The sequence below is a fragment of the Lissotriton vulgaris genome, chromosome 3_1 (genome assembly GCF_964263255.1).
Source record: "Lissotriton vulgaris chromosome 3_1, aLisVul1.2, whole genome shotgun sequence".
Classification (NCBI taxonomy): Eukaryota; Metazoa; Chordata; class Amphibia; order Caudata; family Salamandridae; genus Lissotriton; species Lissotriton vulgaris.
The window spans coordinates 792,207,331-792,222,019 of record NC_141689.1 but is presented as its reverse complement, the minus strand read 5'-3'; the positions used below and the strand labels follow the sequence as shown (position 1 = coordinate 792,222,019).

The 14,689-nt window shown below is 46.0% G+C and overlaps 1 protein-coding gene across 1 annotated transcript; it reads right to left on the bottom strand.

Moving 5' to 3' along the window:
• Positions 1 to 12,506: 12,506 nt before the first annotated feature.
• Positions 12,507 to 12,983, bottom strand: LOC147727036 (t-SNARE domain-containing protein 1-like). Its single transcript, XM_086963560.1, has one exon. The coding sequence runs from the start codon at positions 12,981 to 12,983 to the stop codon at positions 12,507 to 12,509; it is 477 nt and encodes a 158-aa protein (XP_086819686.1).
• Between the last annotated feature and the right edge of the window lie 1,706 nt (positions 12,984 to 14,689).

Here is a 14,689-nt window from a genome sequence, read left to right as displayed (position 1 = left end):
GCAACCCAGGGCACGTTTCACCCACGTGTGCTCCCTGAACTCCATTTAACCATAACAGGAGGGCCCGTACACTCGCGCACCTTGATGACGTCATAGTGTATGTGAGGGGTGGCTACCAGCCTGAGGAAAGCGTAGACTCCCTCCCCGCACCCTTCTAAGCGATGGATATCCTGCCCCAGAAGTTCTGGGAGAGACCAGTGGCCCCTCCCGCTGGGCGGCCCCTTTCGTGAATGGGACCGCCCCCCCCTAAGGACCTTAAATTGCTGCTCATGGATTATGACCTTACCCCCACGGTGGGGCGAGGAGCGAGCCTGGGAAGCGCGGGCACAAAGAGGCCGCTTCCCACTCTCCTCAGGCTCTTAACCCCTTTAAAGCCATGGCCCAGCCCCCTCGGCCCGGAAGTGCCCAACTACTTCCGGGGCAGGGGCGGGGGCAAGCCACCACGAAAGGACCGGGGAGATATAGGAGGGGCCGGGCCCCGCCATGCGTGCGTGGGGGCCGATTGGCCCCCCTTTTCTTTAGTGATCTTGGTAATAATGGATGATAGTGCTTAATTTGAGCCAGTGTTTCCTGGTGGCTCCCACCGGCACTCTGTTTTTTGGGACCGGCACATATTTTTCCTCATCAGATTTTGTTCCAGAGCAAAAGAGAGAAAAACACAAAAGGGGGAAAGAAGGAGAAAGAGAAAGAATTTGCGAAAGGGAGAACGTCGGAACCTACTTTGAGAGTGGGATAAATGGGTAGGGTGGAGTAAAAAGACTTGATGTGGTATTGGGCACCCCGGCCAATCAATAGCACTGTCTGTGGGCCTCTGAACATAAATGTATGCCCTGGCACTTATTCTTTTGCAAATTAAGCACTACTTCCCTTCCCTCAGGAAAAAGCCACAGCGGCCAGCGCCACTGACTATTTGCATGTGTGGACTGGGAGCGAAATGCAGCCCTGTCAAAAAGGCTCACACCAGCCCTGCTGCCTTCCCCCTCTCTTTCCATCCATCCATTCTTTGTTCCATTCTCTCCCCTCTCTCTCTTCTCACTCTGTCCTCTCGTGGGTCTCGGCACACCTGCAGCCAGGGAACAATCAGATTGGAAAGTAAACAGTGCAAAAAATAAACAAGGCAAAAATCCTTCTCCATACGTACCAAAGGTCTGGAATCATAACCATCAGGACTGCCTAGGCTCTTGTCCATTTTTAGGCGAGAACTGAAGATACCCCTCATCGAAGAATTCTGTATCATGCCGTAGTAAGTAACCTTCGATGTTTGCTCTCAAAAGCCAGCTCTCTCCCCCTCACTTGTCGACAGCCTTGGCCAGGTTTGGTGCTCTGCTGCCTTTCAGCTGGGTTCAGGCTAAACAATACAGTCATATGAACATATACAACAGAGCGTACCTTACCATTTATCAATACCCGGACTGTTCTTATAACTCGAACAGATATTAGTATTTTCTACATGTGCAATTTGAGGCTAATAGAAAGTCAATTTACTTGTTTGCATGATTAATAAAAGAAAATGTTTTACATTAGGGGGTTGGTACATTGATACCAAGTTTCTCATTCCACAATAACGCTGTCTTTGTTGAAGCGCTCAATGATCATAACACCTAAAAGCATCAAAGAGTTCTGAAACTTTAACGGGTTTAATTAATTTTGATACATTTTAGAAGAGGTTGACACTGGTGTTTGATATTCACTCCTATCATTTTCAAGAGAAAAATATACTACGCACCCAAACGAATTCCAGATCAAATAAACCTTTAATTGTGATTCAGAAATGCAGGTGAGAAGATGTAGAGGGAAGAGCTTTCCTACTTTAAGTAGCCTTGATGTGGGATGAAATACAATGGAAGGGTATAGGAACTGTGAAAAAGATTTAGAAACATACCTGTCCTATCTGCAGACCAATAACTCTCATTCCAAATGTGATCTAGCGCCTAAGTTGCAATTGATGAGCTATATAAAAATACAACATAGCATTTCAACAAGATGATCTTTCTTAGGGCAGACTGGTATCACATTATTGCCCTCCGTATTCAGTCCAAATAAAAAATATCCCAAAATTGACTCTTTTCACAGGTTGTTCAAGAGATGACGCATGCATCAATCGGTTGAAGTAGTTGCATAACTGCATTAAATACTTAGGGCCAGATGTAGGTAAAATAGATTTACCGATTTTTAATTACCGAATTTTACCGATTCGGTAATTAAAAATCGGTAAATCTAAGGGGTGGATATGTAGGTATTTCCAGATGTGGAAATACCGAATCTGTAACATTCGGTATTTACTGATTCTGTAAATACAGAATCAGTATTTCCCATTGATTCCTATGGGCTTTGAAGCCCATAGGAATCAATAGGAAATACCGATTCTGTATTTACAGAATCGGTAAATACAGAATTTTGCAAGGGTGCAGGGGGTGTCACTTTGACACCCTCGGGCACCCCACAAATAGTCATGTGCGCCCTGTGGCACACAGACATGCCCTGAGATTTACCGAATCGGTAAATTTACCGATTCGGTAAATTTACCGATTCTGTAAAATTGTGCCCCTACATGCCTATTCTTGAATACCGGTCGGTAACGGCCGAAAATACCGATTTTCGGCCGTTACCGACCGACCTACATCTGGCCCTTAGAACTAAACTTCTCATGAACCAAGTTGCTACAATATTAAATTGGACTACATAACAGCAAATTAGTTTAATCGAAGTTTATCTAAGTTGACTTGTTAATTTGAGACTTTTGAGAACGTCTCTGGCAAGTCACTCTTTGGTGTTTGTTACAAAATATTTACCCCTCCAAATTGGCACATACCAGGGCATTTTTTTATAACTCTGTTTATTGGTTAAATTAAGCATGATGGTCGGTAAACGCAGGGAATCATTACTTATTACAATCAGATCTCTACTAGGTGTTGTTAGATTTGGGGGTCTCTAGTTGGCACAGGTAGGTAATTGTCACAAATAGGGACCCTTGCCTCTAGTCAGGATAAGGGGATTACGCTCTTAAAATAACCCCTGCTCACCCACTTGGTAGCTTGGCACAAGCAGACAGGCTTATCTCAGAGGCAGTGTGTTAGGCATTTGTGACCACATACAGTAACCAAGTGACAACACTACAAATGGACACCACACAGGTTTTATATAAAAAATAAGTATACTTTATATAGAGTTACCACAAGACCATAAACGACAAAAATACACAATAATGTTACTTTAAGATGGTTGATTTAGCTTTGTTCCGTTCAGTTCTTAAGATGCAACACTTTGCGTCAATGTACCTTACAATGCGTTGCGCTACCACAACAAGCAATGTTGCAGCAATGGAAATGCAGTGAAGTTCGGGTGCAAGGAAATAAAGATGACGCTCTTTCCTTGGTGCGACACGCTTCCCGTTGATGCGGCGGCGACTGCGGCGACGTCGGTCCTCTTCTCCAGTGATGAGCCGCGACAGGCCCTGTGACACGCTTCTCCGAGATGCGGCGGCATCTGCGGTGACGTCGTTCCTTCTCTCTTGCGACACGCTTCCTGGTGATGCGTCGGCAGCGACGTCGATTCTCTTCTCCGGTGATGCGGGGCGCTTGGTGTTGTGAAGCGGCAGCGGCCGGGGCAGCGGCGGTTCTGCTACACTCTTCTCGATCTTGAGTCGTGCTTCCAGCTCCTTGCGACACGCAAATCCCCCACAAAGTCCATCACAGCTGCAGGCACTTCAGGAAGACTTTTAGGAAGCTGGTTGGTGAAGTCTGTTGTCCATGAGACTTCAGCAGGAGGCAAGCTCTGTTCCAAGCCCTTGGAGATCCTTCACAAGTTGAAAGTAAAGCACACAAAGTTCTTTCTCCTTTCTTTGGCAGTCAGGCAACCACTGAAGGCCAATCCTCCAAGCAGCACTTCAGCTTAGGGTAGGATAGTCTCTCCTCAGTTTCTTAAGTTTCTCTCCTCAGCAAAGGTTTCTTCTTGTAGTCCAAAGTGATCTAATTTCTTGGGATCGGGGTCCCAATATTTATACCCCAAAATCCTTTGTTCTCTGAGGGGAGAGGGGCCTTTGCTTAGTCCAAGCCAGTTCTGAAGCACTCTGTTTACGACTTCTCCTTTCGTTTCACAGTGCAGGGTAGGCACATCAGACGCCCCACAGGAGGTGGAGCAAGCATTGTGGAAGGCAAGTACAGTCCTGGAGCACTTTGTTTTACAGGACTCCTTCTCTTCTTTCAGTGTGCAGGGCAGAGACATCAGCCGCTCCGCAGGATTTGGAGCCAGCATTGTGGAAGTTAGGCACAGACCTATTCAAGGTCCAGGTGCAACTCCTCCCTCCCATCTAGATGCCGATCTCTCTATTCACCACTGGGCTGACTCATCCTGTCTCTTGGAGTCCCCCAGCCCTGTCACTCACAAAACCAGACAAAGGAATACACAAACTAGCAGAGGCAGGCTTGAAAGGTTAGACAAGCAAATACCTACTTTCTAAAAATGGTATTTGCAAACAGAGAATGTTAAAACCAACTTCACTAAAAGATGTATTTTCTCATTCTGAGTTCAGGCATACTAAACTCGAATTTCTACCATGTTCTCTGAGACAGTTAGGATTATAAACATGTAATACTCTAACAGCCCATTCTGGCCTATGGAGAACAGGTAGCCTTGCAATACTGAAAAACGAAAATGGCTGTAATTCACTATTAGGACATGCCACACACATCAGGGATTGTCCTACCTTACTTACAATGCACACTGCCCTTGGGCCCACCATAGGAGTGACTGATATGAAGAAAAGGGAAGGTTTAGGGATTGGCAAGTGGGTGCACCTGCCCTATCAGCATGACAGTACCAGACTGCACGCAGGCTCTGCAATGGCATACCTTAGACACATTTTACAAGGCTGCTTCTATGGTTGGTACAACCAGTGCTGCAGGCCCACTAGCAGCATTTGGATTTACACTCCCTGGGCACACTCAGTGCACTAGACTAGGGTCTGACAAGTAAACCAAACAGTTAAACATGGAACCACTGATTAATACATCAATTTACAATAGGGAGCACTTTCACTGTGGCACTGGATAGCAGTGGCACAGTGCCCAAAGCATGTAACACCAGCAAATATACATGAGGCAACAGCATAAATGGAAGGGAGACCCACACCAATGGTACCAGGTCTAACAGGTGTCTTATAATAAGGTGGTGGGTGATTTAAAAATAAATCATTCAGAAGTTCATCATCTATGTCACTCTTTCCTCCCTCTTTCCCTGTTTCAGTTTTGTCTTTTCTAATTGCTGCTTTATCTCCTTTTTCTTGCCCCTAGCTTCTTCCTCAACCTTTAACACTGAATACAATCGTGTTCCATGTATTGTATCTGCTCTCCACATTTTCTGTTGAGCATCCCATCTAGCTTCTGCGTAATGATCCATAGTTCACCTATACCTCCTGTTAGAAAAGAGGGACTATAGTTGGCAGAGGTAGGTACCTTTGTCCAAATAGGGACCCTTGCTTCTAGTCAGAGCAAGGGGATACATGCTTTAGATAAACTCTGCTCACCCCTTCGGTAGCTTGGCATGAGCAGACAGGCTTATCCCAAAGGCAATGTGTAAAGTATTTGTACTAACACTCACAGTAACACAGTGATAACACCACAAATGCACAACACACCAGTTTAGAAAAATAAAGTACCAACTTTATCTACTAAACTTAACTAGACCAAAATGACAAAAATCCAACATACACAGTTAAAATATGACTTTCAAAAGAGTTTAGGAACTTGTACCATAGAAATCTGTGGAAGCGTGACTTTTCACCAAAGTACCTGTAGGTGCGTCAAACTTCTAAAGGCCAAACAGCCGCAAAGTAGGAAAACAAAGAAATGCGACACTCCTGAGACCTGGGGAGGCGATGCAACAGTTCTGTGACACACAGAGAACGAGTTGTGTTGAATCTGTTCTGTATGGGGAGTGATGCGCCGGTTCCGGTCCGCAGGTGATGTGTCAGGAAAGCGGGCCGCACAGGTACAATGCGCAGGTCTTCGGGATGCGTTGGTGATCGATGTGGTGGTGTTGCACGGCGCTGCGTCGGTCCTCTTCAGCTGTAATTCCCTTGATTAGTTGATTTTTGCAGCGGCAACAGCCGCTGCAACCGTTTTTGCAGCTGCACAGTGGAAAATCTTCTTGCGCCGTGGAGATGCGTCGAGAAAACAGCCGCAAGAAGAGCGATGGGACGATTTTAGCAGTTCTTCACATTTCTTCTTTCCTCCAGCTCCCAAACAGTGGCAGCGACCTCCACAGGCCCCACAATTGGCACAGGCAACACTAGGCAGGTCAGATCTCACAACAGCAGAGTTCAGTGGAGCTGGAGGTGAAGTCTTTGTGTCCCTGAGACTTCAGAAGAGGAGGCCTGCTCACACAGGCGCTTGGAGATCTTTTTCAAACAGGGGATACTGCACACAGCAAAGTCCTTCTCCTTTCCTTGGTAGAAACAGCAACTGCAGGCCAACCCCAGACACACAACAAGGGTAGTACTTCTCCTCAGTTTCTCCAGTTCTTCTCCTCGCAAAGGGGTCCCTGTAAATTCCAGGAATTATCTAAAATTCTGGTGTTTGGGACCCTCTTTTTATACACAAAAATCCTTTGTTCTCTGAAGGCAGACAAAACCAGTTCTGTACTCACTGATGCAGCTTCCTGGCAGGAGGTAGAGACAGCATTGTGGAAGGCAGACCAGGCCTATTTAGGTGAAAGGAAATCTCCTCACCCTACTCTAAATGCAACCCAGGTCCATTCAGCCAAGCTCTGACTCATCAGACTTATGGAGCCGCTGCCCCTCTCCTGCCCCTGTCACACCAACAGCCTGACAGCCAACACACAAACCTAGCTGAGACACACTGTATGGTTAGGCAAGAAAATACCTACTTTCTAAAAGTGGTATTTTCAAACACAGAATGTAAAAATCACCCTCACATTTTAACATTCTGAGTTCAGGCATACTAAACGTCGTTTTCCTACCTTGTTCCCAGGGGCAGTTATGTTTATAAGATGTCATAAACAATCTCCTCCTTCTGCCCTATAGGAACAGGTAGCCTTGCAACAGTGTAAAACAAAATGGGCAGTAATTCACTATCAGGACATGTTACACATATCACTATATGTCCTACCTTTCACATACATTGCAAAGTTTCCCAGGGGGGCACCTTGGGCCTACCATAGGGGTGTCTTATGTGTAAGAAAAGGGAAGGGTAGGGCCTGGAAAGTGGGTGCTGTTGACAAGTCAACATGGCAGTTACAAACTGCTCCCAGGCACAGCAGTGGCAGGACTGAGACATCTTTTCCTGGCTACTCATGTGGGTGGTACAATCAGCGCTGCAGGCCCACTGGTAGCATTTGATTTACCTGCCCTGGCACGCTTTGTGCACTTTACTATGGACCTACTAGTAAATCAAATATGTCAATCAGGGAGTACCAATCATATTCACAATTTGCATAGGGATCACTTGCATATTGACATTAATCAGCAGTGGCAAAGTGCCCAAAGCACCCAAGCTAGCAAAAACTAAATCCAGCACAGCATCAAAAACACAGGAAGTAGAGGTAAAACGTCAGGAAAAACCATGCCAAGGATGCCAGGTCTAACACCTCCCTTGGTGTTTCTCTTTGTCTCCCAGGTATTTAAAGCCTGAAGAATATTGGGTCTAACAGGATCTCAAATTTTGTATATTCTTTTCCTTTAATTTTCATAAATCCGCAAATGAAATATCCCATAATGAGGGAACTGTAAGTCCTCATCCTGACAATGTTTCCTGGCATACCCTCAGGCGGTACCTCTACCTTTGTTTTGGCAAATTCAGTCTCATCTTTATTTACTAATTTCCGCAATTTCTCCAAAAAGTTCATTTTTATTCAATTCTGTATTCACAAATTATTTCTGTAAATCCAGGATATGTTATTCTCCCACAATCCACCTGTTCAGCAAGCTCGACCACTGACAGCATGACTCTTATTACGTAGTCAACCAATCGTGCTACGGTAACAAATAATTGATGGAATGCTGAATGCATCAAACATTCACCCCCAGTCATGAGATCTGGGTTAAATCTATCTTTCTTTTGCTCACTACACCACCTCAGTTGTACGCAGCCATATGCAAATCAGTCTTGACCCTGTTCACCATGGGATCAGTCCAGCCGAGCTGCCAAGGACCGGAAAGGTCCTCCATGGTCCGCCATGGACCGGAAACAAGAATCCTGGAACCGGTTTCAGGGTAAATCCCCTCATCAGCTAGGCTAGCTTGAATCCAGTGGCAATCTGAGCGTGGCTTTAAACCAACTGACCAATCACAGCGTGGCACATTGTGACGTCATTCTGGCTCCTCACAGCAGCTCGCCCTCCTTCATAATTTTCTCCTGTGCATTTTCTCTAAGCAAAATGTCAATACAATTCAAGCGATAAATAAAACTGTCTGCTCCACTAAAGTATATTCACTTTCACAAGGTAACTAAACTTTTCTATACTTTTTTGATTTAAATGAAACCCCGACCAGCAGGATTTCACAGTGAATTGGTATAGTTAGCCCCTGTGCACCTGAGGCCAACCATACCAATCATTTACCACTAACACACAGAGAGAACCCATACCAAGGAGTTGCCGGCGACATCTCACAACCAACATCACAAGCCAGCAGACAGCTTACTCAGTGTCTTCTACACTGAGACAACCTGTAGGTAAATAGCTCAAGAACTTTGCACAAAGCGCCACAATCATACATAGACCTTAACCATTTCACTCCTCTCAATAACACACTACCATTTCAAAGACCGCAATCTTAAGCAAAAGCAATAGCAATTTGCATCCCTATTGATACTCACATTTCTTTGCTGCTACACGTTGACTCCATCCAGAGCAATATTCCATCAGCACTCCATCAATCCTTTTCTTTGCTGAACCAAAAATTATGGACTCCTTGGACTTAGGCTAAGGACTATTTTCAGCACCCTAAAATAAATCTCACTTCCCTAGGCAAAACCATAACTTGGCTACCATATTTTGTGCAGCATAAGTGTTGTTAAAAATATTTATTATATGCTTATTCTCCTTACTTCTCTACCCGTACTGGGCCCTTTATGATTAGACAGATTACAGCCATTCACCACAGAGACATTGATCCGCTGATAAACATTTCTCCGCAGATTTGAGGGGTGGAAATTAGGGTGACCAAACTCCACGTTAGCTGCACATTGAGGACCAATAATTGACAGCCAATCCACAAATTTGAAATCAGATTTAGATACACCACTCTCAAAACCATGCTGTAGAAATAAAGAATAGCAACAGGAAGACCCACCCTCCTGAATTAATTAAGTCGAGTTAGGATAAGGCAGACTAAAATCTCTGCAACTGCAATGCAGCACAACAGAATTAATGCCTGATGTTCTGTCAGAGCTTGATGATTCTCCTGCAACACATTAATTCATTAGGAAAAAGAACATAGAAAATAGTGGAGCACTCATCATGTAAAAATCTATTTAACCATATCTGTTTAGGTGCATTTAATTTGTACATTAGAAGTCATGGAATATTCAATCATGTTACTTATATAGCGTACAGACAATGCCCCCAAAATTACTGATAATGTTAAACATTCAAATAGATGATATTTTCTTTTTACTTCAAATCCATAACACAGGCAATAACACATTATGGGCCAAATGTAGGTAGTGAAATACCGATTGCAAACGCAGGAATTCGCAACATTTCTACGTTTGCGATCGCAAAAGACCCATGTGGAATGTAAAGGCAAGCGCAAAATAAGGAATCGCAAAAAAAAGCGAAATCAGTTAGCGATTCCTTATTTTGCAAATCAGATCCACCGACTCCCAAATTGCGCCTCGCAAACTGCGAAATCGCAAAGAAAATTTGCAGACCAATGTAAGAAAAAGCGCAAATAGCAATCTTTCGGAAAATCGCTATTTTGAGTCGCAAATTACCACCAACTCAAAGCAGGTGGTAACCAGGTGCACTGCATAAAAACAGCCCCGGAATGCAACAGTTCAAACACAATGGCAGCCCTCGATGTCATTGCAAGGCGGATGCCGATCCAAGCAGCAGCATAGAGGATGAGGCAGCGACAGGAACGCATATACAGAATATGCCTCACCCTTTTCCAACTCACAGAAGAGGAAATACATGACAAGTACAGGCTTCACCCTACAACCATCCTAGACCTCATACGTGACTTCCACCCCATCCTGGAGCAGCAGACACGCAGGGCACATGCAATTCCACCACATGTGCAGGTCCTTTTTTCCTTGTACCTGGTTGCATCCGGTAGTTACCAGGGGGTGATAGCTGTGGCTGGAGGTGTCTCACAAAGTTGCCTGCCACACTTCTTCAACACCATCCTCGAAGCCATGCTTTAGAGAATGCAGCATTATATCTGGTTTCCCTCAACGCAAATGGAACTGCATAAGACCAAGATGGATTTTTATCAGATGGCCCAGTTCCCACGTACTATAGGGTGCATCGAGGAGACACATATCGCAATCTGCCCCCCCTCTGCCACTGAGTACATATATATCGGAACGGGAAGTCATATAATTCGATCAACGTTCAGGTAATTTGTGATGTGTCACACATCATAACTGATATAGTTGCGAAATTCCCTGGGAGCACGTATGACTCCCACATCTTTAGGCACAGCGGAATCTACACATGTCTGACTGGGGGTAAATTTGGCGAAGGATACCTGCTAGGTAAATGCATGTGACACACCCTGATGCATACATTTGTTGTATCTATTAGTGCCTGTGATTAACATCTCATCCGTTCCCACTTAGGTGACAGCGCATATGCGGTAAGTGCATTCATACTCACCCCATTCCTCAACCTATCTACCCCAAGTGAGAGGAGATACAATGCTGCCCATAAGTCCATGCGGAATGTGGTGGAGCAGACTTTTGGACTCCTGAAGTGCAGGTTCCGCTGCCTCAATAAAAGTGGGGGTGCATGGCAGTACCACCCCAAGATATGCTGCAAAATCATTGCCACCTGTGCAATGCTACACAACCTGGCCACGAAGAAGAGGACACCAGTTGAAATCACCGACTCAGACCCAGAGGATGAGGAATGTCGACAGCCACTGCACAGCACAGCAGGTGTTGTAGGAGCGGCAGATGGAAGACACAGACGTGCTGAGATCACACGTAACTATTTCGAAATAAGTAATGAGACAAAGCAATTAATGACAATTGTGTAACAGTGTTTTATTGTACTTACATCAGGTGATAGTAATGCACAACGCCTCACCATATTGGCCTCTGAGTGCCCTGAGTAGCACTGCATGCACCTTGCATTCCACTATCAGTGTGTCCTGTGGGTTACCTCACCCATCTGCAAATGTCAGCAGCAGCATGGACTCATCTCCTGCAGCCACGCACAGTAGTGTCCCGCTCAGTTTGCACACTGCTCTCCCCAGAGAACTGTTCTGCTGTTGGCCCCTGCCTTGCGCTACGCCGTCTGGGCTCAGCCATGAGTGGAGTAATGCTGCTGCGGCTGGTGACCTCCTCACTGCCTCCACCATCCCCAGACTCGGCTGCAGCAGAGCTTGTGGTCTGGAGCAGTTCGACCCCAGTGGTGACCCCCTAGCAACAGCCTGGCTGCAGTGGACCATTTCCAATTGCATGGCCACTGTGCGCCTGCTGAGGACAGAAGTGGCGTTGGCTAGGTGGTTCACAGCCTTGGTGAAACCCTCCAGGCGCTGTTTTTCCCTGTGCCTTGCACCACGTTCACTGTCCAAGTTAGTCCACAACAGCCTCACTGCCTCATCCATGTCCTGCATGCCCTCTGCAACAGTGTGGTTCAAGCCATTGATGCCCTCCTTGATGTCCTTAAGGTTCCTGTTCATGGACACCATCTGTCATTGCATTGACCGCATTGTCTTCCCTTGCAGACACTGCACCTTCACCATTGTGCCCTCCAGACCTGCGAAGACACTGGATCCTCCACCCTGCGCAAATGGACTGTGTGCCCTTACTCTGCATCGAGGACCACTGGTGGCGCTACGCTGCATGGGAGACTGTGTCTCCTGAGACTGTGCTTGTTCGGTGTGCAGGGTCTGTGGGGCTCCAGTGCTCTTCTCCTCTGACCACTCCATCTCCAGCAGGCTACCCACTATGTACCTCCTGGGTCTGGGGGTGGTGGTGGCGGCGGTGGTGTGACATCTGTTGGTGTCAGGGTCTCTTCCCCCTAAGCATAGTGTTCCCTAGGTGCCTCTTGTGTCTCCCTCTCAGCAGTCTGTGGCACAGGTTCGCCTGGGGGTACAGAATATCCGTTTACTGACTTGCCTAACAGCATTTGTGTTACATTAAATTACATGTATTACTATTCACAATAACAGTCCTCCGCTTGCTTGACTGATGTTTGGGCCCTGCACTCATGTTTATTTAACTCACTAATATGATATATGAGTTTCAGGACTACATCCCCCATGATGCATTGCTGGTTGTTTACAAAATCTGGACTGGAGTGGAATTCTGACTTACTCATGGGGGATTGGGAATTGGGGGCGTCAGGCCATGTGCATGCATCTTACCTTGTCTGTTGTTGTCTCTGGCTGAGCTGTTCACATCTCCTATCCCACTGATGGCCTCAGGCTCGAAGGTGGACTCCACCAATTCATCCAGGGGTATGCTTGCAGGCGCTGCGGATGGTCCACCACCTGTCTTCTTGGCTTGTTTAAGCCTGTCAGCCACCCACTCCTCCGCATGTGAGCGCAGATCATACCAGCGCTTCTTCAGCTCATCGATAGAGCACTGGGTGACGCCAATGGCATTCATTTTGCCTCGGATTTCAAGCCAGATCTCCCTTTTCTGGGATTCTGGAACATGCAGAGATTTCTTCCCAAACAGTTGGTTGTGAGTTTTCACAACCTCTTCAATTAACACCTCCAACTCCTTCTCGCTAAATTTCTGCTTCCTCTTCCTCTCTGCAGACTCCTTACCCTTCTCCTGTGTCTCCATCCTGGCATTTGGTGTCTGCCTGGTGTGCTCCTGCTCTCTGCCTCTCCCACAGCCTCAGGTACTGAGAATTAGCATGGGTGGGGCCACTTCCTGTGTGTGATGTCATCAGGGTGCACCTGAATGGCAGATCGGCTAATTTGCAATTAAAAAAATTGTGATTTCGCTTATTCCGAATCAGTAATATCGATTCGGACAGGTGTTTGCGATTTTTACTGAATCGCAGACATTTTGCGATTTTTTTTCTACATTGCAGTTTGTGAGTTCTTAATAGCGATTCAATAAAAATAGCTATTAAGAACATGCAAATTTGTTTTTACCTACATCTGCCCCTATATCATCAATCTAAACATATTTCTTCATCAGTCCCTCAATTATAAGTACAATGCTTTAGCTAGAATTTGTAGATATATTGCTGTCGTTTCTTGATGGGTGGTCTCAGCCGACATGTGTTTCGTCCCTTTTGGGACTTTCTCAAGGCTATGTTCTTTTTTTTTTAAACATATTTTATTGATTTTTTCACATGCATCATCATTAATGTGTCTTACATAAATCTTATGTGCATTGCCGGTAATCCATTATCAACTATTCATCTGGGTTCCAACACCCTTCCCCACCCTCTCTCCCTCTTGAGTTGCTTCCGTTTCGGAGTACTGTTCTCTCTGTAAAAATATTGACTCACAGGGTCATCCTAGTGTAGGATCCTTTGATCGTAAATGTCAGGGGAGGTATTCAGAGAATAGCCCTGTTCTTTCCTTATCAAATGTGGTCCTCCTCTATTTGCTAGTCATGAATTGGGGAGCCATCGGGGGGCGGCTGCTCCTGCTCCTCTTTAGGTGCCATTAATTCATCCTCTATCTGCCCCCACACTCTGGCGCTATCCAGAGTGCTTATACCCAGGCTTGCCTCTAATAAGAGGATCCTCCCCACCGCACATGCCCATTTTCAAACTCTCGCTTCCAAGTTCCCACCCTCATACCCCCAGGCAATTTCCAATTTCTAGTGATCTCCCATTTGGCCAGTACAAACGCCAGGTCCTGGATATTCCCAGCCGTTTTTGACTTGGCAGTGTGTGGAAACCAGCCCAATAAACAGTTCTCAAGGCTATGTTCAGGTAGATTTTCTCCCGCCAACCAAAATAGGTAACTCAAGTTCAACTTATCCAGTAAAAGGCTCTAAATTGGTTCCTTTCAGAATAGTTTTAAGGATATTTTATGCAGTGTCTGTCCCATATGAAAAACACATGCCGTCCGGTCCCAAAGGTATAAGGCTGCCACATAATTTTCATTGTGGTGAAATGATTGATAGAGGATACGTTCCTCGAATGGTCGGGGACCTTGATAAGTCCCTATCTGCACTAATTAACCCCAACACGTTCTCTCCACTTAGCATGATTGAGACTACACCCACACCCCTATCAAGGTGGGAACTGCCTCCTAGTACGAGCAGGGCTCTCCCCCTACCACCACCACCTCCCCCTCATTCCTTTCTTCCAACACACCACCCATACCTTACAACTCCACCCCTAACACAGAACCCACACATCCCAGCCAACCCCTTACACCTCACTCACCAACACATACGAATACACCCCACCACCACACAGATCAAATGAAGGCACATTCGACTGCTCCCCTCCACTCCCATCCCTAACACACTCCCCCCAGCCCAGACTCGGTTCCCATCTACACCCACCACTCCCACTCACC

What these genes read in the sequence shown, in the direction of transcription:
- LOC147727036 (XM_086963560.1), bottom strand. Translation starts at nt 12,983, where the DNA reads ATGGAGACACAGGAGAAGGGTAAGGAGTCTGCAGAGAGGAAGAGGAAG.